General features: G+C 36.8%; 2 protein-coding genes across 3 annotated transcripts in view; one reads left to right on the forward strand and one right to left on the reverse strand.

Annotated features, from left to right (window-relative positions):
* LOC129751466 (nuclear protein localization protein 4 homolog) overlaps positions 1 to 2,252 on the forward strand; it is an 88,392-nt gene extending 86,140 nt beyond the window's left edge. Inside the window, exons 7-10 of one of the 2 annotated variants that reach the window (XM_055747001.1) lie at positions 1,048 to 1,281; positions 1,340 to 1,524; positions 1,596 to 1,721; positions 1,795 to 2,252. In XM_055747001.1, the coding sequence (XP_055602976.1) occupies positions 1,048 to 1,281; positions 1,340 to 1,524; positions 1,596 to 1,721; positions 1,795 to 1,801 (552 nt within the window). In that variant the 3' untranslated portion in view covers positions 1,802 to 2,252. Of the gene's footprint in view, positions 1 to 1,047; positions 1,282 to 1,339; positions 1,525 to 1,595; positions 1,726 to 1,794 lie in introns of those variants that run through there. The other variant, XM_055747002.1, reaches the window with a different exon arrangement.
* An 80-nt stretch (positions 2,253 to 2,332) lies between these two features.
* Positions 2,333 to 24,709, reverse strand: LOC129751469 (cytochrome P450 4g15-like). The gene is made up of 4 exons (XM_055747008.1): positions 24,080 to 24,709; positions 11,713 to 11,839; positions 11,083 to 11,653; positions 2,333 to 2,675 (listed from the first exon to the last, which is right to left on the reverse strand). Exons 1-4 carry the CDS (start codon positions 24,682 to 24,684, stop codon positions 2,494 to 2,496), a joined length of 1,485 nt encoding a protein of 494 aa, XP_055602983.1. The 5' UTR covers positions 24,685 to 24,709; the 3' UTR covers positions 2,333 to 2,493.
* Positions 24,710 to 26,234: the final 1,525 nt, after the last annotated feature.

The following is a 26,234-nucleotide window of genomic DNA, read 5'->3' on the forward strand; positions in this document are numbered from 1 at the left end:
ATTCGAATCGTTATTATCGTTATTTGTAAATTAAAATTTACGTTACTCTTTTTTATTACTCATATATTAAATTAAAAAATTAAATAACAACATAAATCGTCGTTTCGTTCTGCTTCCTCTCAGTACGAGATTCAAATGCCACCGATGAACATCCGCCTTGGATATTGAAACGTATGTATGAACCAGTGTCTTCTCCAAATAGGTAAATTACCTGTGCGTGTTCACCGCAAAGATCACCTTGAGCTTCGCGAGGAAACGACGTGTTGCAAATGCCCCCCGAAACTTCTCCTATTCTGTCGGTCAAAAATTGCCAAATGCGGTTCATTTCGCAGCAATGGTTTTTTTATTTGCTTCTTCAAAATTTGCACGAAACAAATTTGGTATAAACGGATCCATTCCGTTGAGAGTGCTATTTGAGAAGCTCCGCGCGGGGAGTATTGACCAGTAGATTTTAGCGCGCATGTCCGTTCCCACAGAGGCAAAGGGCACCATTGCCGGATCTATACGACAAGTTAGAGATGACGATGTTGTGATGAAATGAATTTGCTCAGTTCATTTTGCTCCAGGAGAATTGGGTTTTGAGCAAATTGTTGGAAAGCCGCGATGCTCCCTCTTTCTCACGATTCTCCCCTTTTTCAAGCGCTCTGGGAAGTTAACTGGAGGGAGGGCTTCAAAAATTGTAGGTTGCCGGTTTTATTTTGAAGACGTCTGGCGCTCCCAAAACACGTGATAAATCTATTAACTTAACGTTTATTTTGTAGCTGGTGTGAGCAGGTGATTATAACTCAATACAATTAATTTTTATGGCTCGTCGAAAATAGCTGTTTATACTTTTGGTTTCATGTTTTCCTGTTTAATAAATCATAGCTGAAGCTGAATAGAAGAATATTTGTCAATTTGTCAATAGTGGCTCCAGAGAGGAAATTCTATTCTCTAAATATTTTTTTCTATGTACATCTAGAAATCCTCATAACACCTACAATAGATAAAAAATAAATAAATAAAATACTAAACGATGATTTTTTTTTAATTTTTTTTTCTTAACAGGAAAAGGATGCCTACGGTAACGAGGTGCAGCGATTGGGACGTCCGCTGCCGGTCGAATATCTGCTGGTCGATGTGCCGGCCTCCACTCCGATGATACCGATGTTCACATTCCACGAGCGGAAAGATATTGCTCAGTACTTCCCGGTCGAGAATCGACTGATCGACGGACACATCCAGGACTTTGCTGCCCTCAGTGACTATCTGGCCAAGTCACGATCTCTGGACTTTTTGGATGTTAGTATTTGAACTATATTTGTGGTTGTCAAAATTTTGATTATTTTTCTTTTTTCAGGTTATGTCAGATTTCCACTTATTGCTATACTTGTATCGAATGGATATGTTGCCGATGAAATCACAGATGTCCACCCTGTTGGAAGCTCTGCGCACTAAAGACAGAACTATCGTTAACGAATGGAAGAATCAAGAAGTTTGGAGAACCTTAGAGCAACTGATATCGGCTAGTTCTCATAATGATGAGTCAGTATCTTAGAATAGAATTGTTAAAAATCTTACAGTTTTAGTAACAAACATTTTTCAAATTTTTGTAGATCGAGCATGAACAACGACGTTGAATTCGTATCTGCTAGTGATGTGGAGCAGAACTGGACTTGTAACCATTGTACATTTATCAATAGCCGAGAGCTGCCGACCTGTGAAATTTGCAACCTTCCCAGGTAAGTCCCAGTTTATACCGATTGTTAAGTGATTTACCCTATTGCATTTATTTTAATCACATCATTCCACCAGGGTTTAATATGTCTACCAATTACTGCTGAAGTGAATCATCGCAAGACGATGATGAAGACTACTCTCGTTCTACCCAAATTTGGATCATTAAAAATGCGGTTTGTTCTGGTGGCGTGGCTCTACTAAGGTCCCGTCTAAATATTTTATCAAATTTAAAAATTGTCATTCTGAAGCTGTGTGGAAACATTAATTTGTTTTCCTATTTGAGAAGAAGAAAAACACATATTTGTTGTCTCTACGTGGATTGGTTAGCCGTAAATCTTAGCGAACTAGCTCTGGAAAGTGATAGTGTGTGAGCTGTGACTCGGAAAGTTTGTTAGGATTTCCATTGATTTTCTCAAAAAGAATCTTACAAAAATTTTCGATATCAGCATCAGAAGAAACACGTCAATCGGTTGAGTTCTTACTTGTAAGAATATATTTATTTTTGCATCTTAAAATATACCGTGAGTAATGGATCTATGATCTTTTCTTTATCTTGTCGTTTTGAATATCACTTCCAAATGTTTGTCATCAAATCAAAATTCCACCCACAATGTACACTTATAAAACCAAATCAGGAAGAGTCCTAATTGGGAATTATTTATTACTCAAACTTAAGATATCTTATAAAGAAACTTTAATTCTATTGGAAATACCATCCGATGGTTTACCCCTGACGTGATACTGGGTATTTTGAGTACTTTTCGTCTAACCCCTTCAAACTGTTTCCTCGACTTCAGTTGATCGTTTCTGCAACTGAATCATGTGTCCATCGGCGAATCGGAGCATCGATTCCAGCTTGAATCGTATATCCTCCGGTCGCATTTGCGTTGTTATTCTATACTTACGCAGCAACTGCACCAAAACGATTTTCATGCTCATCATGGCGTACCTGTATCCTGGAATGGAAAATAAAACCTTTAAGTTTTAAAATTATTTATAAATTATTCATCTTTTTACTCATTATGAGTAAAAAAATCCGCATTTCAGACTTCGAGTGTTGCCTTTTTAAAAGTGATAACTCAATCAATCCACGAATGACTTTCGAGTATTGCTCCAATTAAGTTCTTGCACGCTTATATGATTTGGAGAACACCAAGAAAAAATGTGAAACTGTCTTTTGAAAAATTGACCGAATATATAATCACTTAGAACTGTAAAGCAGGAAGAAATTCTCCTAAAACCAACCTTTTCCAGCGTGGGTGGCAGAGCTAGAATCCAATTGAACTACCCAACAGTTCATCACTGGTGCAACCAAAAATACGCCATTGAACTCACGAACAATCCCATCTACAAAACATATGGTTAGATTACCGAAACTTCACCAGGCCGGCATATTCGGAGGAAATCGCAGCAGCAAACATGAGAAAGAAAGGTGGATTAGCATCAACAAACCATGACTTCTACGTTGAACAAGATAGAAACAGATGTCGGACATAAACTGTAAGATTGGCGACGACCAAGGGAAACCGAAAGTTGACATTGAGCAACATTGAACAATGTTTTCCACCAACAAGCGATCAGAACAACAACAATGTTGTTGTGACTAAAACTGGTCAAACTCTAACATAAAGTTTATTCTAGAAATTTCGAGAAAAATTCAAAGTCAATTTGTCACACTGGGACAAATGGACGCATAAGTGTCACACTGAGACGATTGGACGCATATTTGTCACACTCAATAAATGAATGTATTATAACTTCGGAACGTCTAAATAGATTTTCACCAAACTTGGCATACGTGTCCTTGATAGTCGCGAGGGGAGCATGGAAATATAAAGAGGGGGAAAGGTCACTGTTTTCGCGACATCCCAGTATGTGTAAGAAAAACTCTGCAAACTGCTTCGGGTTCGTTGCTGGCGCTTGGAAGAGTGAATGCAAACGTAACCCTTTTCACAACATTAGTCAAATATTACTCTTCCGGCGCTGTGAAACTGTTATCCAAAATTGTCCAGGATGGCCATAAGTGATTTTCGGTGGTTTTAGCAGACCATTTCTTCTTTAGTTTTGCTTTGAGTTTTTATTTTGACGCACCTCGCAAAATACCGCAGATGTCTGTTTTTTAAAGTTTAGGAAGTATGCCGCCAGAGTTACTTCATCCGGAACTTGTTCCAGGACCATATTCACTTCAAACGTATTGATTGTCGTATTCTGGTATCGCTTCTCTCGCGGTTGCGGCATTTTCAACACGGCAGCTGACAGTTTGTTGAAGAAATGTTGCTTCCTGTACAGTGAGTGAGCTGCCGCAAATGGCTCCCCGTGCCGTTTCATTGATCGAACCCGTTAAACACTTCATGTTTGTCACCAAATAATGTACGCTTTCGAATAATCCGATTCAGACCTGATTTTTTAAATTTAAGCTTCCATTTACGAATAAAACACAAGAGCCACGCACGAAATTCCAAACCAAACAAATACTGAGAAAATGTTCGTGGTGTGACAAATATGCGTCCATTTTTCGACTATTCATAGAATTTCGCGGCATAAATGTCACACAAGGATTTTCATTAAAAAAAACAGTTCATTTTCAAAAAATTTGATCGAGGCTCATATGATAGGAATATACTTTAGAGATCTACGGCATTGAAGTCAACAAAAGTTGCGAAACTGTGCGATAACAGCAAAATGTTTTGGTGAAACTTTAATTGCGTTTTTCTCGCTTTGCCTTTTTGTAACATGTGACATTTATGCTTCCAACGGCAGTGAAGCAAATGCTGACTTTTTTTTAAACAAACACAAACACTTACAGGATCTCAATGGAACTTGATGTTTCTTCGAAGAGATTCCTTTTTATTTTAATAACTCTAAGCGTACATCTTTCGAGGATATGATAGCTAGCATCTCACAAATGCTAAAACCACCAACCTACAAAATGTGTACTATGTATACCGTGATCGGGATTCGATCTTATGCCCGCTGCATTGGAAGACTTGAAGGCTATCCTCTACGCCACGGGCTGCGGATTTGGAAAAGGCAACCGCAAAATTGTGAATTGCCCAAATCTGCTTATTGGCGGATGTGTATCGAAAGAGTACGTCAAAAAAAATATCTAGAAGTGCAAGCTAAACTTCATAGAGTATGTGGAAAAAAAAATTGCCAATAAATATGGTGTACTTTGCCGGATAAATAGGTATTTGACTTTCTGGTCAAAAATCAATTATATGAAGTCAGTAATTATACCATATTTTGATTACTGTTCTACAATTCTTCTTCATTCTTCAGATACACAAATAAAGCGATTGCAGAAAATCCAAAAAACATTATGAGAGTTTTGATACGTTGCAACTAGGCGTGCTCTTATGCTCGACACGCTTAAATGGTTTGGTTTTGTTTTGTTTCGATATAGTCACTTTAACATCTTTATGTCATTCACGACTTAAATCAGCGATGCAGTTGGCGGACAGTCATTGAAAAACTTACCGGGACAACTGTGATCGATGTTTACTCTTGGGCTCGAATTCACGGACATCGGATCAGGAAACAACTGCCTTGCCAACTGAGCTAAATCACAAGCCCGCTTAAATCGTTATCTGTGAAACAACGTATTGCGTATAACAGCCTGATGTTTGTCCATAAAATGGAAATCGGAATGTTTCCTTAATATTTGGCTCTAGATCTACAGTTCGGAAGAGCGTGGTTTTAGACTACCAATTGCTAAAAAAAAAATGACGAAACGATCTATATTCTACAACGGCTTGAAAACATCGAAGATAATTCGAGTATGAACAGCTTCAAAAGAATGGCAATAACCTTTGGAATAAGAACCTTTGGATTTTTTGGAATAAGGCGGCATCCATAAATTACGTAACGCAAAAAATGCACTTTTTTGACCCCCTCCCCCCCGTATGTCACAAATCGTCACGCTTGGACGTACCCCCCTATGAAAATTACGTAACGCTGATAATTACCCCCCCCCCCCCCCACCATCTTTTCATTATTTTGAATAATGGTTTTCGATGGTAAGAAAAGATTTTAATATAAAATTTATTAACGTTCTTCGAAACGGAATTAATCTATTCAAATCGCTTTCTAGTACTCATTGATGATAACTCTCTGATAAAATAATATGATTGTCTTATTACTAGTTGTTCTGTGCTTGTTAACTGATGATCTACCTTGTTTAATTTATTTTGTTCAAGGAGCAAAATAAATTATACAATTATGTAAAATATACTCCACTAAGTAATATTCGTCGGAATAACCAAAATTGCATTTTTTAGATGAATTGAGAAAATATAGTAAAATTTCCGTCTTAAAGTTGAATAGAGTTCTTGGGGGTAAATGTACAAATCTAATATTCAATTTTCTAGCGATTATTTCTTGGAAAAAAAGGGAAGGTTACAAACCAGTTTAATCATATTAAAGCTTACAAATTTTAAACTGATTCTGGTGGGCTTATCATTCTGCAAAAATTGTATGACATCATAATAGCTGCGATTAAACTGAAATTTTTAAGGAAAAAATCGTTACGTAACGATGAGCATACCTCCCCCCCTCCCCTATGTCACAATTCGTAACGCTCGAGCTTACTCCCTCCCCCCCCTAGGAGCGTTACGTAATTAATGGATGCCCCCTAAGAACCTTTTAACATAAGCAAGAATCCTAAATGGGGTCTTTATAATGTGAAGGCAATCTGATGCGTTATCAGACATATAATCTGTGCAGTGATGGAAATACGCGGGAGTTGATAAGACAAGTAGCACAGAAAATGACAAAGAAATGTATGAACAAATATCCAAAGGATAAATTGTCCCGCTCACTTCAAAAAAGCGTATGGGGTGGAGGGAGGACCCAAATAGGCCTCATTGGACCATCACAAAAAATACTTTACTAAGGTAAGACTCTACTTTCGGCGTAGGGAGATCTTCTAGGACAATCGTGTGCGTCGTGCAGGAAATCTCTACCGTCGTGAAGTATCTGAGTAAAACGTGCCCCCTGCGACAGAAGCTGCGGGAATAAGATAATACCTTTTCCACAGTCAAACTCGTAGAGCGAAGAGTATCCATGTCGGAGGAGGAGGAGGAGGAGGAGGAGGATCATCCGAATTGTTCCTTAAATTCCCGGACGTGTGTTGTGACAAACGCGTATCCAGAATAAGCTGCTCACGGTTGGGCACACGGTCGGGCAAAGGAGAGGGCTTTGAGCCAACACAAGCTGAGCCATGGCCTTTATAGACAAAGTCGGGTCTAGATATGTGGACGTAAATATCGGCCGAAAATAAAAAAACAGTGAATACAGAGAGGGGGCTCGAGTAACGAGAAAAGGCCAGACCTCAAGTCATTCGATGAAAGATCTAAGTCTTGAATCGTAACAAGAGGGGTAGTGTACTGGAGGTGACTTTACCTCCACCGGAACCGGATGGGAATCATGACCAGAGGCTCCAGGTGGACTTTATGGCGTAGGGGTACAAGGTATCATGAGTCGTCCAATTGCACCCATGGAAGTACAAACTTGAAGGAGGCGTGGAGCGGTGGCTCGGCGTAAATGGATTTACGAAAAAAGTGAAAAGGTCTACAGTAGACGAAATCCGAATGATGACTAAATACGTACATACAAAGCTAAAACGCTAAAGTTCTCCTCATTCCCCATTGTCACGATCGACGTTAAAAACACTTTCATCAACGCCAGAGTCATTGCCAAAGCGCTGTAAAGGATGCGAGTTTCCAATAAATTTTGTTTATGATAATACGAAGATTCTCTAGAAACCGAGTCCTCATCTACAAAACTAGTACTACGGTTTAATGATTGGCTTTTAGACGCTTCTCTTCTTTCGTAGATATTGAAACCCTTTCCACAAACACCGGTTTTCAGGAGGCAGGTATTCAACCTTTTTTGCGTTCAAATCTCATTATATACGGCGTTCCAGAAAACAAGTCCGAATATGGAACCCTGTGAAACATCTGCTTCTAGACCGATAGATAGTTATTCGGTTACGGTTACGTTAACTGGACTCCACAAGTTGGGGAAAGATCCCACGACGTGCTCATGAATGGGACTTAGAACACAGACGTTGTCTTTTGGTATTTTATGCATTCAGTTGCTGCTGGTAGCACCACCCAAGTAACAATTTTAGCTTTATTATGGTCAGCAAAACATCGTTAGGACTACACTAAGGTTTTTTTACGCGACATGAAATCCGTCGTTAACGTATAGGGCTTGGATTATTTTGCATCATAAAACGTGTTGATTCACGAGAGCCGTACTGAAGAACTGTACCTATGGCAAAAAACCGTGTAAAAAGAAGCCGTGCCATAAAAAACGGGGCAAAACCAAACAGCGTAAAAAAAACTTTAGTGTATAGTATTAATCAAGGGGGGTACATAGTAATTCAATGACCTTGGTATTAATCTTCATAAAAAGCTATGCACTCACCAGAACTCTAATAAAGCTAAATAAAGCTATAAGATTTTCCAATGCTTTCATAAAGCTTTCATAAAACATGTCAGCCATTTTGGTGTTTTCGATTTCATTAGTTTTACGAGTTTTTTTTCTAGCAACCATGATGGTTGATGATAGCATTATTGAGAAATGATCGGGTAAAATTGATATAAAAATGTTATCTTTTAAGCATATTCTAAGCCTCTTTTTTAATGCCGGTAAAGATGTTAGGTAAAATGATAATTGACTTATTATTTTTATAACGGTTTTATGAGAGCTATTTAAATTGCTAGAATTTTGACGCTTCTTTCGCAAGCCAACCAACTACACGCGTAGGATGAGTTCCTCATTTCTGAGTTGTTAATCATTAATTAATACAGAAAATGAGGACAGACTTTTTGAATGAAATAAATAAGATACTGATTGTGAATGGCCGGTGAAATAAAACCAGGAGTTGAAGTCGAAACCGAATTCCGTTTTCTGACGCCATTTTGAAATCCAAGATGGCATACAAAATTGACAGTTGGTGAAAGGGTTAAACTAGAAGAAGTCGTATTTTCGCTACCTGACGCCACCACGACTTCTTCTAGTTTAGTCCTTTCACCCAATACCAATATTGTGGTATTTCACGATGGCGTCAGATAGCGAAATTTGACTTCTACTAGATTAGTCATTTCTCTTAATACTCATATTGTAGGAGTTTCATTTGATTTTCAGTGATTAACAGCATTTCAAAGTTCAGCGGAAGCTGTCATCTTGGATTTCAAAATTGCACCAGATAGCGAAATTCGACTTGTACTCGTTGAGCCATTTTGACTAACACCCATATTTTGGGCGTTTCATGCGATTTTTAGTCATTTACAGTATTTTTAAGTTCTGCGTAAGTCGCCATCTTGGAATTCAATATAGCGTCGTACAACGAAATTCGACTTCTACTCGTTTATCCCTTCTACCTAATATCCATATTGTGGATGTTTCATGAGATTATCAATAATTTACAGCTTTGAAATTAAAAGCGGAAGCTGTCATCTTGGATTAACGATTGCGTCAAGCAACAATTATTTTTCCTTCTAGTTGGGCCCTTTCACTCAATACTCATATTGCAGAGGTGCTTCCGGTGATTTGAAGTTTTTCAATGATTTTTATATATTTTTTTCTATTTAACTCAAAAACAACACATATAACTTATCAAAATGTGTTAAAATGAAAATTCCAATCTTACATCAGCGTGTCCTGTTTGTATAATAGCACTGAGTGCTATTATAAAACATGCATAAGAAAGCATATAGAGCAAATTTCTAAGTTTGTGTTTATTGAAGTTTTAACAGGGCATTGATAACTGTTTCAAAACAACTTAAACAGTATATTTAATAAATGCTTTATTAGCGTTTTCAAAACTACCTGAAAACGAATAGTTGAAACAAAATATAAGCATTTTTCATGACTATAATAAAACCGTCATAAAAGGAGCTGCACAAAAAATTACATTATAAAACCAACATAAAACTTCCTAATGCAAGTTGGCTTAATCTGTGTTACTTGAGCAATGTTACTAAGCTCCACCTCATGCGAAAAGTTATCTACTACACCAGTTGATAGCCGAAATAGCCGCTCAGGCTCACTGTACAATATTGTCGCTTGGTACAGTACTCAAAGTTGTCTATGTCCTAAACGAGAAACAGGTAAAAATTTTAATTTTTCTCCGACAACGACCAGCGTGCGATCATGTGTTCAAAACATAATGACACAATGGATAATATGGATTTGGTTGATTTGGAAAAGCGAAAAACACGATGTTTCATAGTTATAAGGCCCTCAATGGCCCTCAACAAAAATCAAGCAAAAAAAATGAAAAAAAAATCATCAAACCTACCATGATTATTTTTATAAAACTTGCTCGAAAAATTTCGTTTTGGAGGCATACAGAAAAAACTTTTACAGCACAATTAGTTTTTTTTCGTTTGATTTGTCAAATGAAGTGAATAAATCTGGGCATTTTTCAATGAAATCCTGGCAACCGGACCGGGCCGAACTGTTCCTTAATTTTGTTTTAAATATCCGGGCAACCTCAGTATAAACGAATACGTTGGAAATACAAATACAAGTGGACAGGAGCTAGCCAATAAAGCAGTTCTATTTAAGTCATGCTAAAAATAGCACCGGCGAGCAGAAATAAGATGAAGGAAAAGAAGGAATATTGAAGTTGCATTTGTTTTCCGAAACAAATGTGTGAGCCTACTCAAAGTTTCTATTATAATAAAAAAAACTTAATGAAATTATTTTATCGGCTATATAGGTGAAATTGTATATTCTTTGAGAAAGAATATTTAAGAATTGAAAGAATATAGACGGATAGAAGATTAGAATAAGGTGAAAGATGTTGAAAATGAGCGGGAGGGTAATTTTAATTTGAAAACTTTTCATCACATTTCATCGTTTTGTTCCTCACGGGCCTACTATCTTGCAGTGGTTGATACTGATAGAGTTGTAGCAACCACCACACAATAGTAGGCCTAGCGTGGTTCGTCCCACAAGCGGAAACTTGCAGTACGAACGAACCTCTATATTCTTTCAATTCTTAAATATTCTTTCTCAAAGAATATACAATTTCACCGATATAGCCGATAAAATAATTTTATTAAACAAATTTACGGTGATTAACTCTTCATTTCGATAATCAATACTTGGCTAAAAAGAAAATAAAAAAAACACATTTCATTTCGATAATAAAAAAAACTTTCGTTTAAAAGTCCACTGATAGTCGACGGGCAAGTCTGTTTCACGAGATGTGAATGAGATAAGCAGAGAGACTCTCGACTGGAAACCAGCTGAACTTCGACTAAAAATCGACATTCAAAAGCAAATGTCTAATAATTATCAACAAATATTTCAGCTTTCGTCAAGTGTAATTGCTTCACCCAAACTTACCTATACAACTCCTGGAACCGGCGCTAAATCCAAAAAATGCTCGTGGTACCTCTTTGGCAAATCGATACGGATTGAACTGAAGCGCATCCGGGCCCCAAATATCCTCACGTCGATGCAAGTTGAAAATGTGCATCACCATTGTGACACCCGCCGGAATCCGGATCCCATTGATGACGGATGATTCGGAGCTCCGCCGCGAAACCATAGGACCCACCGGGTAAAGTCTTATAACCTCGTATATGAACATCTCGGTCAGCTCCAGCTGCTTCAACGATTCGAGCGTGAACTCGATGGCCTCCGACGGAAACACGGTTCGCATTTCTTCAACCAGTTTTTGTTGCCATTCCGGGTAAAAGCCCAGCGATAGACAGGTGCTGCTCATGATCGATGCCGCCGTGTCCGTTGCTGCACCGGAGATGGTTATCAAATTGTCGTAGATTTCCTTTTCATCAAATTTTCTCACTTTGTTTGAAAACAGTGCCCGGACGAAAATTTGAGGAACGTTGTACTTATCTTCGGGCTCTGCATTGGCCTTCGGGAATTGATAGTGGTTTATCGTGCTTTGAATTAACTAGAAATATACAACAATTTTTAACAAACTGTTTTTTGGGATTAATATGTTTAACAAACCTTTTTCACTTGTTCGTCAGAATATTTCCTGATTGCCTTGGATTCACGATAATTTTCAGAGAAACGGTGAATGCAATCGAAATAATGGAAAAAGTTCGTAAATCTTTGCCCGCCATTCTCGAAGAATCTGAAACATAATAATGACAGTTCAACATATCAATGCAAATCAGAATAATGACCAACCGAAAAAAGATCAAAATGTACAAACATTAAAAAAAATCTCTAGCAGTTCAACCCAACTTTACACGAACCGGATGAAACCCTATAGACTCTCCCACAAACACAAGATCCAGAAAAAGATGCCAATTCTGTGTATTTTTTTCCGATTAATCAAATGGAGGCATTTAGAAAAAAAGTAGGTTGTTTTAAGATCCAATTCATTTTAATTAGTTTAGTTTGTTTATTTATTTCTAATCAACAGACAAAATATAGCTATTGGCCCCGAATTATAATTAAAAACAAAATTTATATCTTGTAACCAGCGTTCTGTTGTTTACAATTTAAACTCTGCTGCTCGGATCAACTGGTTTTGATGTTTACAAAATTGTTATATTTTTTTTTGGTAACTATCCGTAAATTCTTAAATGTAAACGTGTCATATTTAGTGTTTAGTAGCCTTGGGAAAAACCAAACATCAACCATAAAAATAAGTTAATGATAAGTTTTAATCGCCGATAAATTTATTAATTTAATATGTTCATTGACACGTGCGGCGAGATGAAACGCTAGGTAGAAGAATTTGTAAAGGCATGAAGAATAGGCGGATAGGCAAGCATCAGATGAGCTTCGTAGGATAAAGTTTGGATACGTGTTGAAACTGTAAGTCTAGGGCATTTTTATTGGAAAGCATGAAAGTGTGGTGGTACGCCTTTGCCGTACAACAGACTACTCTGTATAGGAAGCGTGATCGACTTTTGATCAACACATTCCTAAACACAGCAGGCCAGTTGGACTGTGTACTGTCAATACACAGTCAGGCAAAAACGTAGCACCACACCGACTTACATGTGCTTTCTTAGATGCGCACCCGATTCTAGTGATGATTGCAATTTTTGGGTTTCGCTTAAAGTAGTTGCTACTTGTTGATTTTTCACATTTTATCTACTCGGCGTCCCTACTTTGCGAAAATTATCTAAGTGAATCGTAATTTGTTTATTCCCATTTATTAACCCCCCTTTTTTGTCAAATTATTGGTTGATGATAAGATTCACTTAGATAATTTTCGCAAAGTAGGGACGCCGAGTAGATAAAATGTGAAAAATCAACAAGTAGCAACTACTCTAAGCGAAACCCAAAAATTGCAATCATCGCTAGAATCGGGTGCGCATCTAAGAAAGCACATGTAAGTCGGTGCGGTGCTACGTTTTTGCCTGACTGTGTATTGACAGTACACAGTCCAACTGGCCTGCTGTGTTTAGGAATGTGTTGATCAAAAGTCGATCACGCTTCCTATACAGAGTAGTCTGTTGTACGGCAAAGGCGTACCACCACACTTTCATGCTTTCCAATAAAAATGCCCTAGACTTACAGTTTCAACACCTATCCAAACTTTATCCTACGAAGCTCATCTGATGCTTGCCTATCCGCCTATTCTTCATGCCTTTACAAATTCTTCTACCTAGCGTTTCATCTCGCCGCACGTGTCAATGAACATATTAAATTAATAAATTTATCGGCGATTAAAACTTATCATCAACCAATAATTTGACAAAAAAGGGGGGTTAATAAATGGGAATAAACAAATTACGATTCACTTAGATAATTTTCGCAAAGTAGGGACGCCGAGTAGATAAAATGTGAAAAATCAACAAGTAGCAACTACTCTAAGCGAAACCCAAAAATTGCAATCATCGCTAGAATCGGGTGCGCATCTAAGAAAGCACATGTAAGTCGGTGTGGTGCTACGTTTTTGCCTGACTGTGTATTGACAGTACACAGTCCAACTGGCCTGCTGTGTTTAGGAATGTGTTGATCAAAAGTCGATCACGCTTCCTATACAGAGTAGTCTGTTGTACGGCAAAGGCGTACCACCACACTTTCATGCTTTCCAATAAAAATGCCCTAGACTTACAGTTTCAACACCTATCCAAACTTTATCCTACGAAGCTCATCTGATGCTTGCCTATCCGCCTATTCTTCATGCCTTTACAATTTCTTCTACCTAGCGTTTCATCTCGCCGCACGTGTCAATGAACATATTAAATTAAAAATAAGTTATACTGCTCATGTCAATCAATGAAGACGTCAACGATGGAGACAGGACTTTATGGACGGAAATGAAAAGAAGAGGACGTGGATTAAAGGTATACATAGGATTTATTCACCTATTTAGAATATGCTGATAGGTTTAATGAAATTTTTTTTCTTGATTTAGTTGAGTAATTCCTGGTTTATGATCAAATTTTCCCGGATATTTCTATTGATAGGGATCTTTGTATTGCTTTGATTCAGCGGATATTTCTCGGATTTTTGGTCAACAATTTTGGAATCATATGTTCGGATTTTGCCGAGTTTTTAGATAAAATAGTTCGGATTGATGACATGCTGAAAAAAATCTGGCAACCTCATTTTAAGTCGGATGAAGCACAAGAGAGTGTCTGTCACAGAAACTCTAATTCGCTTATTATTGAAAAGTGTATTTACCTTCGATAAGCTTATTATTTTTCTCGCTTTGTTTTTCATGATCTATGGCATAAGAAAATTTCTTTTTATTTAAATGTTAATACCGCTGGATGCAATCCTTTGTAGAAACCTTTTTAGAGCGCAGATGTCGCAAAACATTTGCTGAACCAAAACTTTACACGGATTTTGTAAAATAAAATGAACAGATTTTTCTGTTAAAAATTTGTTGAAATTTTCCTTCTATATTTTCTTAAACAGAAATTAGATATAGGGGAGATGAGGGCATAACGAGCACCCGAGGCATAATGAGAAGTCCATTTTTCTACATAAGTACGTATTTTCTTAAACAAATTTTCATGAGGACTTGTTTCGTACTACCTATAGTATTAATTTTTCACCAAAAAAGAAATATCCTTTTCATATTTACAGAAATATTAAATAATAACCAGCAAGGTTCTCAAGTGACGAAAATATTATAATTTTTGAGCACCACCAAATAAGCTTTTATGACCTTTCAATCATCTTGATCTGAAATGTACGCACTGCAACATGATCTACACATTGTTTTTCAATTTTCAGCATAATAAAATTTTTGATTTTTCACTTTAATCAATTGTAAAACGCGTTTTTACTTTAATTTGTTCACTAGAGGCGAACAGAGCACTTTCAATGAAGGCATAATGAGCATTTTCTGCCGGAGAATCTAGCAGCGAATTCAACTCGATGAAGTCAACTGAATAATAGAGCTACAGCTTGGCTTGTTTCGTCTGTCGATTTGGCCTATTGGTAAGATGTCGGGGAGGTAATCAGTAGACTCGAGTTCGATTCCTGTTCGAGGGGATTTTTTTTTTTGCACATACCATTCATGATTGATTTTTTTTATTGTTACATTATACGGCTAATAGCATCAAAGCATCATCCGTCAAACAAAACACCAGAAACATAATGTATGAACATGTGTTAATTCTTTGAATTCTACAAACAGACCTAGATTATTTTGTTTTTGCTTTGTTTGATGAATCTACGCCTCACCGTTTAGTGCAATCATGATCATAAATGATAAAAGAAGAAAAAAAAAAATCACCTCCACCAGGAATCGAACTCGAGCCTACTGATTATCTCTCCGACATCTAACCAATAGGCCAAATCGTCAGACGATACAAGTTGAGCTGTAGCTCTATTACTCAATTGACTTCATCGAGTCGAATTCGCTGCTAGATTCCCCGGCAGAAAATGCTCATTATGCCTTCATTAATGGTGCTCATACTGCCTCGGGGGGTTTCTCATTATGCCTCTACAGTGACTGGTTTTCAGCTTTCGGCAAAATTTTTTAAAATGCATCTTTAAACGTTTTTATCTACTTTTTCAAGTTTCATCCAATTAGACAATAGACTATTTGAGTGTCGGAACACGAATCAATGATGTAATTCACATATTACAGCTGTTCTCTATGGTTAAATAAGCATTTTCCTTAAGGTGCCCATTATGCCCTCATCTCCCCTACAATCTTATTGTCGACTGAAGGTGCTGAAATGTACAGATATACTTCGAAAAAAAAAATATTCAAAAGCTCCCCTATCCATCCTATTTTGCTGCACCACTTTTCTTATGTTCAAAAATGTCTTTATATTTTTATTGTCTTTCTTAATTTTTTAAAATTTTGAAGTTTGAATTAGCGAACCCGAGCACTTATTTTTACCCAACATTAAGCAGTTTTGATAAGCGAAAGCTAACTTTTACCGAGTTAGTAGTTTGATTAATGAACCTAACTTCTCTATAAGATAACTGATAGTGTGAAGTAACAATCAATCGATATGAATATTGATGGACTTCAGTCAATTGTCCTTCTTCGGCATAAAAACAACATATTTGACTTTTTATCACTACACCACCAATTTTGCGTAATGGTACGGTTCTAGATCCAACTTAAACAGAGTATAAACTTTGTGGGACTTATTAAAGAGTTTTACAAAGAAACGGTCGCATTTGGAGGCAGTTTTCTTTGTATTTATAGCCATTCATTTTGTCGATCGTTATGAAAGAATTAATTGGCAGTTTCCGCAATCTTCACTTTTATTCAAATTTAAGCTCACTTTTGGGTCCTCTAGGACTTCTTAAGCGATTTACCATGTGAACCATGTAAATATCGAATAGTTGATTTCCAGCTGTTTCTGGATCTCCCACTGGGACTTTTCTAGAATTTTCCCGATCCTGCCCAAAAAAAAATGTCAATGAACTTCAGTATTGAACGCTATCTCGAAAACCACTTGACAGTTTGTCACCAAATTTTATGTACGTACATTACTAGGTAGCTTCACTGAAAATTTCATCAATTTCCATCCATGCATTTAAAAGTTATTTACGAAACAAAGTGTTTTTTTTTCGAATACACTCCTTAGGCAGATTTTTAACACATTCGCCGTCACGGCACCCATATTCGGGTGACGGGTGTATTTCCTAAGGGGCCCCGTCACATCAAAAAGCGTGTGACGCTCTCTTACTTGAGTTTACCGTTCAGCTTCGCCACACATTTTAAATATGGGAGTTCTCCCCTCTTTGCTTTCTCTCTCTGGAAAATTTCTTTGGGCCCCTCTAGTAAAACTACCAAAATGAGCTTGGCGACGAACGTGTTAAGGTTGATTCCAGTATATGAAGACTTTCAGTTTACCTTGGATTCCTAATAGTATCGGAATTCTGCCCCTGATTTTTCAGAATATATGTACCTAAACATTGACTCCTTTGAACTCCTTCGGAGCCATTTTGAACTTGTTTCTCATGCTGCATACATTTGCCGTTGTTGGGAGCGTTGATCTATTTTTCCAAAACATAAAAGCTCGCAAAGTACGTCTCGCCTGGAGAATTGTTTTTCTTATCTACATTGGTAATTTTGGCCTGTTGGTTAATGTTAATAAGTATGATTAGTACAAACAATTCCCTGCCCCCAAAAACTACTTCTTGCCAATTTTCAATAAACAAATCTGTTCTGTAGTTTCCGAGTCTAAGTGAAAAATACAGACATTATAAGCCTTTTATATATTAGATTACCCTCAATTCCAGATAACGTACGTTTTTAATCGTACAACTCAACGGAAAACGTTGATAAATTTCAACAACATCTTTCAATATTGCCAAAAATTGCGAATAAATACCATTTTATATTGATATTTATGTTATTGAAAAACCTTTTAACGAGTTAAGAGATTTTGCAACTTGTCGGTCGCTTCAGATTCAAATATTAAAATAAAACGCTACATCCATTTGATTAAAATAACAACTGTATGTATCGCACAATTTAACGATGTAGCGAATTATATTTAGTTAGATGCTTAGAACAGTTTACATGCTCAACATGGTCAACATAGATGTAAACTGACTTTTTTTATTGATTGATTGATTGATTGCATTCGTTTACGTAAATAAGAAACTGTTTTTTCAATCTACCATACAGTATATAGAAAAAAATGTAAGTTGTTTTGAAATCACCTCACCACGAAAGGTGGCCTCCTTCATGTATTATCTTACGCCCCTTAAATAAATACAAACGTTTGAGTGTTCATATTTAAATTTTTTAGCTCATTCAGAAAATGTACAAATATTTCGAAGCAAGCAAAAAACTGATTTTAGTAAAGCACCTAGCATCAGTGGTGAGGCCGTCAGCAAATCCAATTTCCAGGTTATGGCCGGGGCCAATTTGCCACTTATACTAACGTCCGTAAACATTTAATCATCGAATTGCGAAAACGGACCATATACATTTTGTAGATTGGCCTAATTTTGAATCAATTTTATGTTTTTTTTTGGTTGAGCCATCAGATGTCTCCAAGGACACCGGAGGGAACTTTAAAAAAAATCAGTGTAAACAAAGACAAATGCAAAATTCTAGTCAGTTTTGAACGGGTCGTATAAGATAATCTTTGTAGCATTTTTTTACTGAGATACTTAACGAGTTTCGATAAAATTACTGTTGAAGTTTCGAAACACGTTCATGAATAACCAACAGTGAAATGTTTTTCTCTAAAATTTGAATTTCTAAATCAAATTTTGATGAACGACTATAACAATCTCGACTCAGAACTAAAGCCAAAACTTCTAAATCTTATTCCAGCCAGGTCCACAATTCTAGTACAGTTTTTTGAAAAAAATTCTTAGAACTTAGGTTCAAAAATCGTTTTCAGATTCCGAATTCAGATTAAGGACTGAGGCTCAAAAGGCAGGATTATTATTATTCAGATTCGGCTCGAAGTTAAGTTTAAAAATAAAAATATCAATTTGAGAATTTAAGGATCAAAATATCAATGTAAAAATTTCATTAGGGATTCCAATTGCAGAAGATCGCAGTCAGTGTGGAAAATCAAACCTGAAGAAACCACAAATATAAAATAAAATTTGGATTCATTTTTAAGAGTTCATTCTTTGAAAAATTCTGATATTTTTAATATTCACGGGATTCTAATTATAAATATATTTTTAATGGTTAAAGAAATCACGTAAAAATTAAGATAAAAATTCATTTTATTAATTTGTTGTTTAACATTATTAACATTATCTTGACCCGAATGACAATTATTAAAGGGTCTTTAATAAATAATTATTATTATTATTATTTATATTGCAAATTATTCAGAAAGTAAGTTTCAAACTTAAATCTTAATCGAGGTATTCTCGATCGAGTTTTTCTCTTAAATAAAACCTAGAGGATCCATTGATTTAACTACCTAAAAAATGCAACTTCTCAGACTACATTTCTATAGTTATTATTAAAATGAATACCTAAAGGGTGATACGATCAAAATTTGGTCAATACCAACTTGACGTATTTCTTTTAATTTTGCATTTAAAAAAAACCTGAACACCCCTCATTTTGAAGGTGTGTGTGTGTAGAATGTTGCTCCTATTTTGATTTTGGAATTCACTCTTCAGTTGTCAAAATGCCGTCCAAGAAAGAAGAGCAGCGTATCAAAATTTTGCTCGCACATCGCGAAAATCCGAGTTACTCGCACGCAAAGCTGGCAAAATCGCTAAAAGTTGCCAAATCAACCGTTACAAATGTAATTAAAGTGTTCGGGGAACGTTTGTCGACAGCCAGAAAATCGGAAGGCTCTGAAACGACAAAGAGAGTTGCCGGTAGTTTCTAGCGAAACCCTAACCTCTCTCTCCGAGATGCTGCGTCTACAACCGTGCATCGAGCCCAAAAACGAGCCGGACTATCGACTTACCAGAAGGTAGTGATTCCAAATCGCGATGATAAACAAAATTCGACGGCCAAAGCGCGATCCCGGAGGCTGTACACGACGATGCTGACGAAGTTTGACTGCGTGGTAATGGACGACGAAACCTACGTCAAAGCTGACTACAAGCAGCTTCCGGGACAGGAGTTTTATACTGCAAAAGGAAGGGGAAAGGTAGCAGATATTTTCAAGCGCATGAAACTGTCAAAGTTTGCGAAGAAATATCTGGTTTGGCCAGCCATCTGTACCTGTGGCTTGAAAAGCAGCATTTTCATAGCTTCCGGGACTGTCAACCAAGAAATTTACGTGAAACAGTGTTTGAATAAACGTCTCCTGCCTTTCCTGAAGAAACACGGTTGTTCCGTACTGTTTTGGCCGGATTTGGCATCTTGCCATTACAGTAGAAAGGCATCTTGCCATTACGGTGGAAAAGCGGAAGCCTAACTGAATATTTTTCCTGAATTTTATACTAATTAAACTTGAAAAAGAAATTTAATTTGATTTTTTAAATAAACGATTTCTTCGATATACACGCGTTTTCCCTTGACCAAACTTTGACCGTATCACCCTTTATGATTACTATGAACAATTCCCTGCCTCAAAAATAACTTGCCAATTTCAACGATAATCTGTGTAGCGTTATAAATAAATAAGTGTAGCTATTTCGTCTTGAGTGTGAAGTCAATCCTACCAATAGAGAGAACAAGAAGCCAAATATGCGTGTTTAATTTTAAGTGTGTAAGCTGTCAAACGAAACCACATGGGAAAACGTAAACAAGCATCGACATCGAGAACATTATTCATCGATAAATTTCGCTGTTGCTGTTGGTTTCGTGCACTACGTTGCATTCAGAGGTCGCGACCGGATTATTCCGCACCGGCTAAAGGTGAGCTAAAACAAATCACCTCAAACGGATCGCATATACATCCATTTTCCTCAACGCACAGGCCACGGGGAATTTCAAGGCGACGACACCCTACCTAAGGAGCAACCGGCCAATCCGAGCAGAACTGAAGCTTGCAACCTGTGCTAGTAGTCATTGCCGGCTGTGCTCATAGTTTGTCATCGCTGACGGCCCCAACTGGGCGAGGGACGAACTAGCGCTTAAGAAAATTTTGGGAAAAAGAGAAACAACATTTGGTTTTCTACAGGGCCGTTGTTGATGAGCGAAATTCCCGCCTTGAGCCAAGCAGCTAGCATGTGGCCAACAGACCCAGCTGCAGGCAGTCGGAGGTGCTCCGGGCAGTTGAGGTGCGCCCGTGGAGCAGTGTTGCCAGTTCCTGTGATAGTCGACCCGACGCAAAAGCTGTGATATTCCTGTGCCAAACCAACTGTGATATGGATGTTGTTCGTCTTGTTTGTCAGTGTGTACACTAATGTAGGAAATACGGGCCCATAAGTAGGATAAAATAATGTAAGCTAGCATAGGTTTTGAATATGTCCCATTAGTGATAATGCTACAGATTTGGGTTTTGAGTGTTTGTGTTTTGGGTTGTAGTTAGCCGTGCAGCACACACTGAGAGTCAGTGGTGCTCAACTTGTTTCATCTGTTCTGTAGTTTTCGAGTCTATGCATAACAGTAGGGGAGAGTGGGGATACTTGATCCCCTTTTCTTATTTTCGCCATATCTTTTTAGAAAAATTTAGCAACTCGCCGTCTTTAACATTTTCTGACAGCTTGTAACTTCAAGTTACTATGCTCGAAAAATTAGAACGATACTTGAACCCGTTGATGAACTAGAAGCATTTTCGTGGGAGTAAAAAAATTGCGATTTTTCTGAAGTTAGGGGAGACTTGATCCCCTATTGAAGGAGACTTGATCTTTTATTCAGGAAGCCCTAATCCTTGCATAAAAATCAAACAAAACCCCAAGATAGAATGTTAATTGACTATTTTGGTCATGTTTGTTCTCATTTCACAATTTATAGCAGACATAAGAAAAAATTCTATAACTTTGTCTTAACGCTCATAACATTGCATACTTAAAGGCGCTTTTTTTATAATTAAGAGAAAATTAATTATTTTTGCTGTTTTCTCCAGACAATTGTTTGATAAATATTAGTTTTTGGATAAATATTAGTAATTTCGAAATCAGCAATCATAACGATCAATTCAGAAGAAGAATATGCCGTTTGGAAGGGGGATCAATTGTACCCAACTCTAGGGGATCAATTGTACCCATAATCAACATTTTAGAAAACTTTTTCTGAAAAAAGTTGAGAGTTTTCCATTGCTTTGAAAATATGGCATTATGAAGTTCATTTTACGCTCGAACGATTGATACATTGGAACAAATATTTTTTTCATAATTTTTCCATGTAAGGAACATTTTAAAGTGATGAAAAAAGATCTTCAAGTAAAATTTTGTGAAATTTTTCAAAAAAAGTTCAATTACACAAACAATTATTTTGTTAAAAAAATTTAAACTTCAAGCATTGTTATTTTGCTCATTTTGGCATATTTTTCTAGAACATTTGATCTTTGTAAGACATTTCAGTTTCGAGATATAGCTAAGGAATCAAGTATCCCCAGGGATCAAGTATCCTCATTATCCCCTATATATTAGACTACCTCAATACCAGATGAAGGACGACTGGTAAAATGAAACATTTTTTAAAAGGTACAACTCGCCGGAAAACGCTGACAAATTTTAACAACAATTTTCAATATTGCCAAAAATCACAAATAAATGCAATTTTATATTTAAAACGAGTTCAATTAGTATGCTTCACTTTGACTTGTCTTATAGACGAACAAATTATGTTAAGCGAACAAATAACCATGCAGCGTATGGAGAAAAATGTAAGATGTTTAAAAATCACCTTGAAAATCCATTAACGAAAGCTGACTATCTTTTAACTTACGCCACCAAATTTTTAACTAATTCAGAAAATGTACAATTTTTTTAAAGCAAGCAAAAACTGATTTTAGTAAAGCACCTAACAACAGTGGTGAGGCCGCCAGTAAATTCAATTTCAAGGTTATGGCTGAGGCCAATTTGCCTTTCCTACTAACGTCCGCAAATTTAGATAACCATCGAATTTCCAAAACGGACCATAAACATTTTGTAGTTTGACCATAAAACTGATCAGGCGAAATTTAAGCTCGATTAGACTCGATTAAGGTGCAACGCGCTCAAAATTTCGATTTTTCGACCGTTAAAATCACATAAGCGGAAACCACCGATAAACAGATGTACAAGCTAAGCCTTGAAACTACACGGGTGTAAAGTCTCAACGACCGTTTTGAATCAATTTGTCTCCAAGGACACCAGAGAGAACTGTAAAAAAGAAGATTCAGTGTAAACCAAAACACGTTGAAGTAGCAAAACACGTTCATGATTAAACAAATGATAAAACTTTTTTGCTATTTTCTCCGAACTTGCTTGAAGTGCTAAAACGCTGTACAATAAGAAACAAGTTCTACCTCGCCAATGCCACAGTGGTCCAGAAATTAAATTTAGTGGGAAACAATTTTTTGCGTCTTTCCCTTAAGTTTGAAGCATTTAATGTCTAAGACAAACTTTTAAAACGACTTGTTTGGGGATGACGGAAGTTACGTCGAATAGCTCGAGGATGAGCCTTTTCTGCTCGATCAATGGGTATCACTGTGGGCTGATGGACGCACCCAACACTTCAATTACCGGGTTTTATTTTCCTCGATATGGGTTTTTACGGATCACTCCCGAAATAAAACAGCACGGCGTAACGTTAACGACTTATATTCTATCGTAAACTAATAAATTATTAGGGTTTTATAAAAGGCACTCGACCTTATGCTACTCTACGACTAAATACGTTTTCACGACGCTTCTCAAACGGCTACTTTTTTCTTACTACTAATGGACTTTTACACTTAATGGACTTAATGCTTATTCTCGCGCCAAGCCAATCGAGCAGCCGCTACCAACATTTGCGAATTGGAAGAGCCTAATTTGAGGTGAGATTGTTTGGTAGCCAATCTTGCATGCAATCACGACTCAAGGCGGTCATTTTGAATGAAATATTTTTGGGGTGGTTTATAAAGTTTCTGAGTTATTATTGTTTAACTGTGATAAGATTGAGGCCTACATTGTTCTACAATATTGTAGAACCTAACAATTCATAAAACTTTGTCGAATACATCGAACATCTTTCTCTTGAAATAAAAGTTTGATGGAAATTTGTTTTCATAAGGTTAGGGTGGTCCTACAAAAACAGTTTTTTCATTATATCTTTTCAGAGGGATATTTTATCAAAAATATTTGTTTGGCAAGATTTTAGATAATCGTCATGCGCACTTTTGTGGAAAACGGATTATCAAAATCTTGACGAAAAACTTAAATTTCAAGTAATTTTCTATCACTATTCGTTTCAACGAATAGTTGCCGGCTCACTATTCGGTGCACCTATAGTTAGCTCTAACTTTCATGCAACAGCGTGCGTTGTGCAAAACCTACACCAAACTCCAGAGATAAATAGTCTTTCTGCTAGGATAAACAAGGATTTTTTGTTTGTATTTGTAGATGTTAATTTTACCTTGCTATGTAGTCAGCCAGCTTATCGATTTCATCCAGCTCATCTCCACTGTAGTCTAGGCTGGTATCCAAGATCATTGCCATGTTCAGCTGCATCATATAAGGCAACGCGTTGAAAGTTGCACCCTCAGGGATATGCTCCAAACGTCTGACCAAATTTCCAGCATGTTTATCAAACAAAGGTATGAAACCCTCCAGAATTTTGATATTGAAGGACGGATTCAGCGCCTTTCGCTGACTTTTCCATCGCTCAGTTTGCGACGTAAACAGTCCATATCCGATGTTCAAAACTTCGTAGAAAAACGGTTTGTCCAACCACGCGGGACTCGCATGAACCTGCTGCACTATGTCCACATCGGTGGTAAAAAGAGTTAAGCCCAAGGGACCCAGCCATGTTTTGCGGAGCTTTTCTTTGCTCTGGAACAGCTCCCGAATAATTTCAAACACTTGTAAATCGTTCTTTCCCAAAAATTTGTAACCGATCCCTATCAAGGGATAACTGCCTTCTACCGTAGGAATATCTTTGGCAAAGTCGAATTTCTTCACATATTTGCGATACTGAAGAACAGCCCAGGCTATCACCACACAAACCCAAATCAACCACATTTCCACTCGCTCGAAACTCCCGATAGCAACTAGTCGGATTTGAATCAGAATTTACCACTCGACGTAATTAGAATTCAAAATTATAATTCATACAGAAAGCAATGGTCAATAATCGTCTAGCGAAAACACTGCTCAAACGCCAAGAACTTCATTTTTTTTTCTAGATTTGTGTCACTTATACGTTCATTAATATATCTTCGGTGGCACGTGTCACATGGAAATGGAATCAAGGTCTGGGTCAAAATAATTATGTCATTAACGTCTATTGAAGACAATTCCAATACCGTTCTTTATTTGTTAGTGAACACATACGCACAGGAAGGATCGAAACCTTTATTTCCAATTTTCTAGAACTTAGTTCCAAAAAAGAAATCTGTTGTACATTTCCTCGGGTTTCACCAGGAATTTTTGACATCTTTTCAAATAAATATGACACTAGCACTGCCTTCCATAGAATGACTTGCATATTATGTAAAATGCACAAACAAAAACTCTAAAATGTTTCATTATCCCCACCCTAACATTTGAGACGATCGGTTATTGGTTTAAAAAAATGCTTGTTTAATAAAAATCGATCATCGTCCTCGATGAACCCGAACAAAAATAGGGAAATACCTACAAACTAGCAAATCATTCCAGTCGATAGATAGTTGTCTCTCGTGTCGACCAAAAATAAAACACCGTATGTCACCTTGAAGTGAAGGTGTGAATAAAATAAGAACTTGCTTTAGTTCGTCTACTATAGCTGATTTACAAAATTGAGTTGGTATCGGTACTTTTGAAGAATTTAACCTTCCTTTGTGGTTAGGAGCTACATATATAACCCAAACCGTACTTTCTTGAAGGGATATCTCAGAAAAGGTTAAAGCTAGCTAGATACATACATGAAATTTTCCTGACTTTTCCTAAAATAAAAAGCTTTTCAATTTCTCGTTTTTAGATTTTTTTTTTAATGGGGTTACCAGAGTCACTCAGCAAAGAAATGGACAATTAGCCGTTTAGGGTCATATAAACCAGGATTATTGTTTTGGTTATAAAATTTAAACTACTGAGCCGATTTTCATAAACTATACTATTTTGAAATTGTTCAAACGTCTGCTATTAGAGGCTTCTTAAAAATTTAAGTTTTGATTTTTATGCTCTTCAGAAAACTACTTTGAAGCCAAAAACTCCTTAAAAATGGGTGTCTTGCTTCAAAGATAACTCATTTCGTTGAAGTTGCATTGAAAAACTTTTGATTGATATGAATTCAAATAGATTCATAAAAACAATTTCAATGATTTCATAACTACATATATATTTTTATGAGGATCAAGGAATTTTGATAAAAAAAAATTGCCGTTCTTCATTCAATTCCAACCGATAGTGATAAATTAAAAATGAAGCGACTGATAGGGTGACCAATTCTAGTATTAAATAATAGAATTTCAACATATTGAGGACTAAATCTGGGGTATATCGACTTTTACTTTACGCTTTTTGTTACCCTGAGCATATCTACTCTGAAATATGAAGTTCATTTTAAATAATATGATGAAAAATGAAATACG

This window comes from Uranotaenia lowii, chromosome 3, assembly GCF_029784155.1.
Source record: "Uranotaenia lowii strain MFRU-FL chromosome 3, ASM2978415v1, whole genome shotgun sequence".
NCBI lineage: Eukaryota > Metazoa > Arthropoda > Insecta > Diptera > Culicidae > Uranotaenia > Uranotaenia lowii.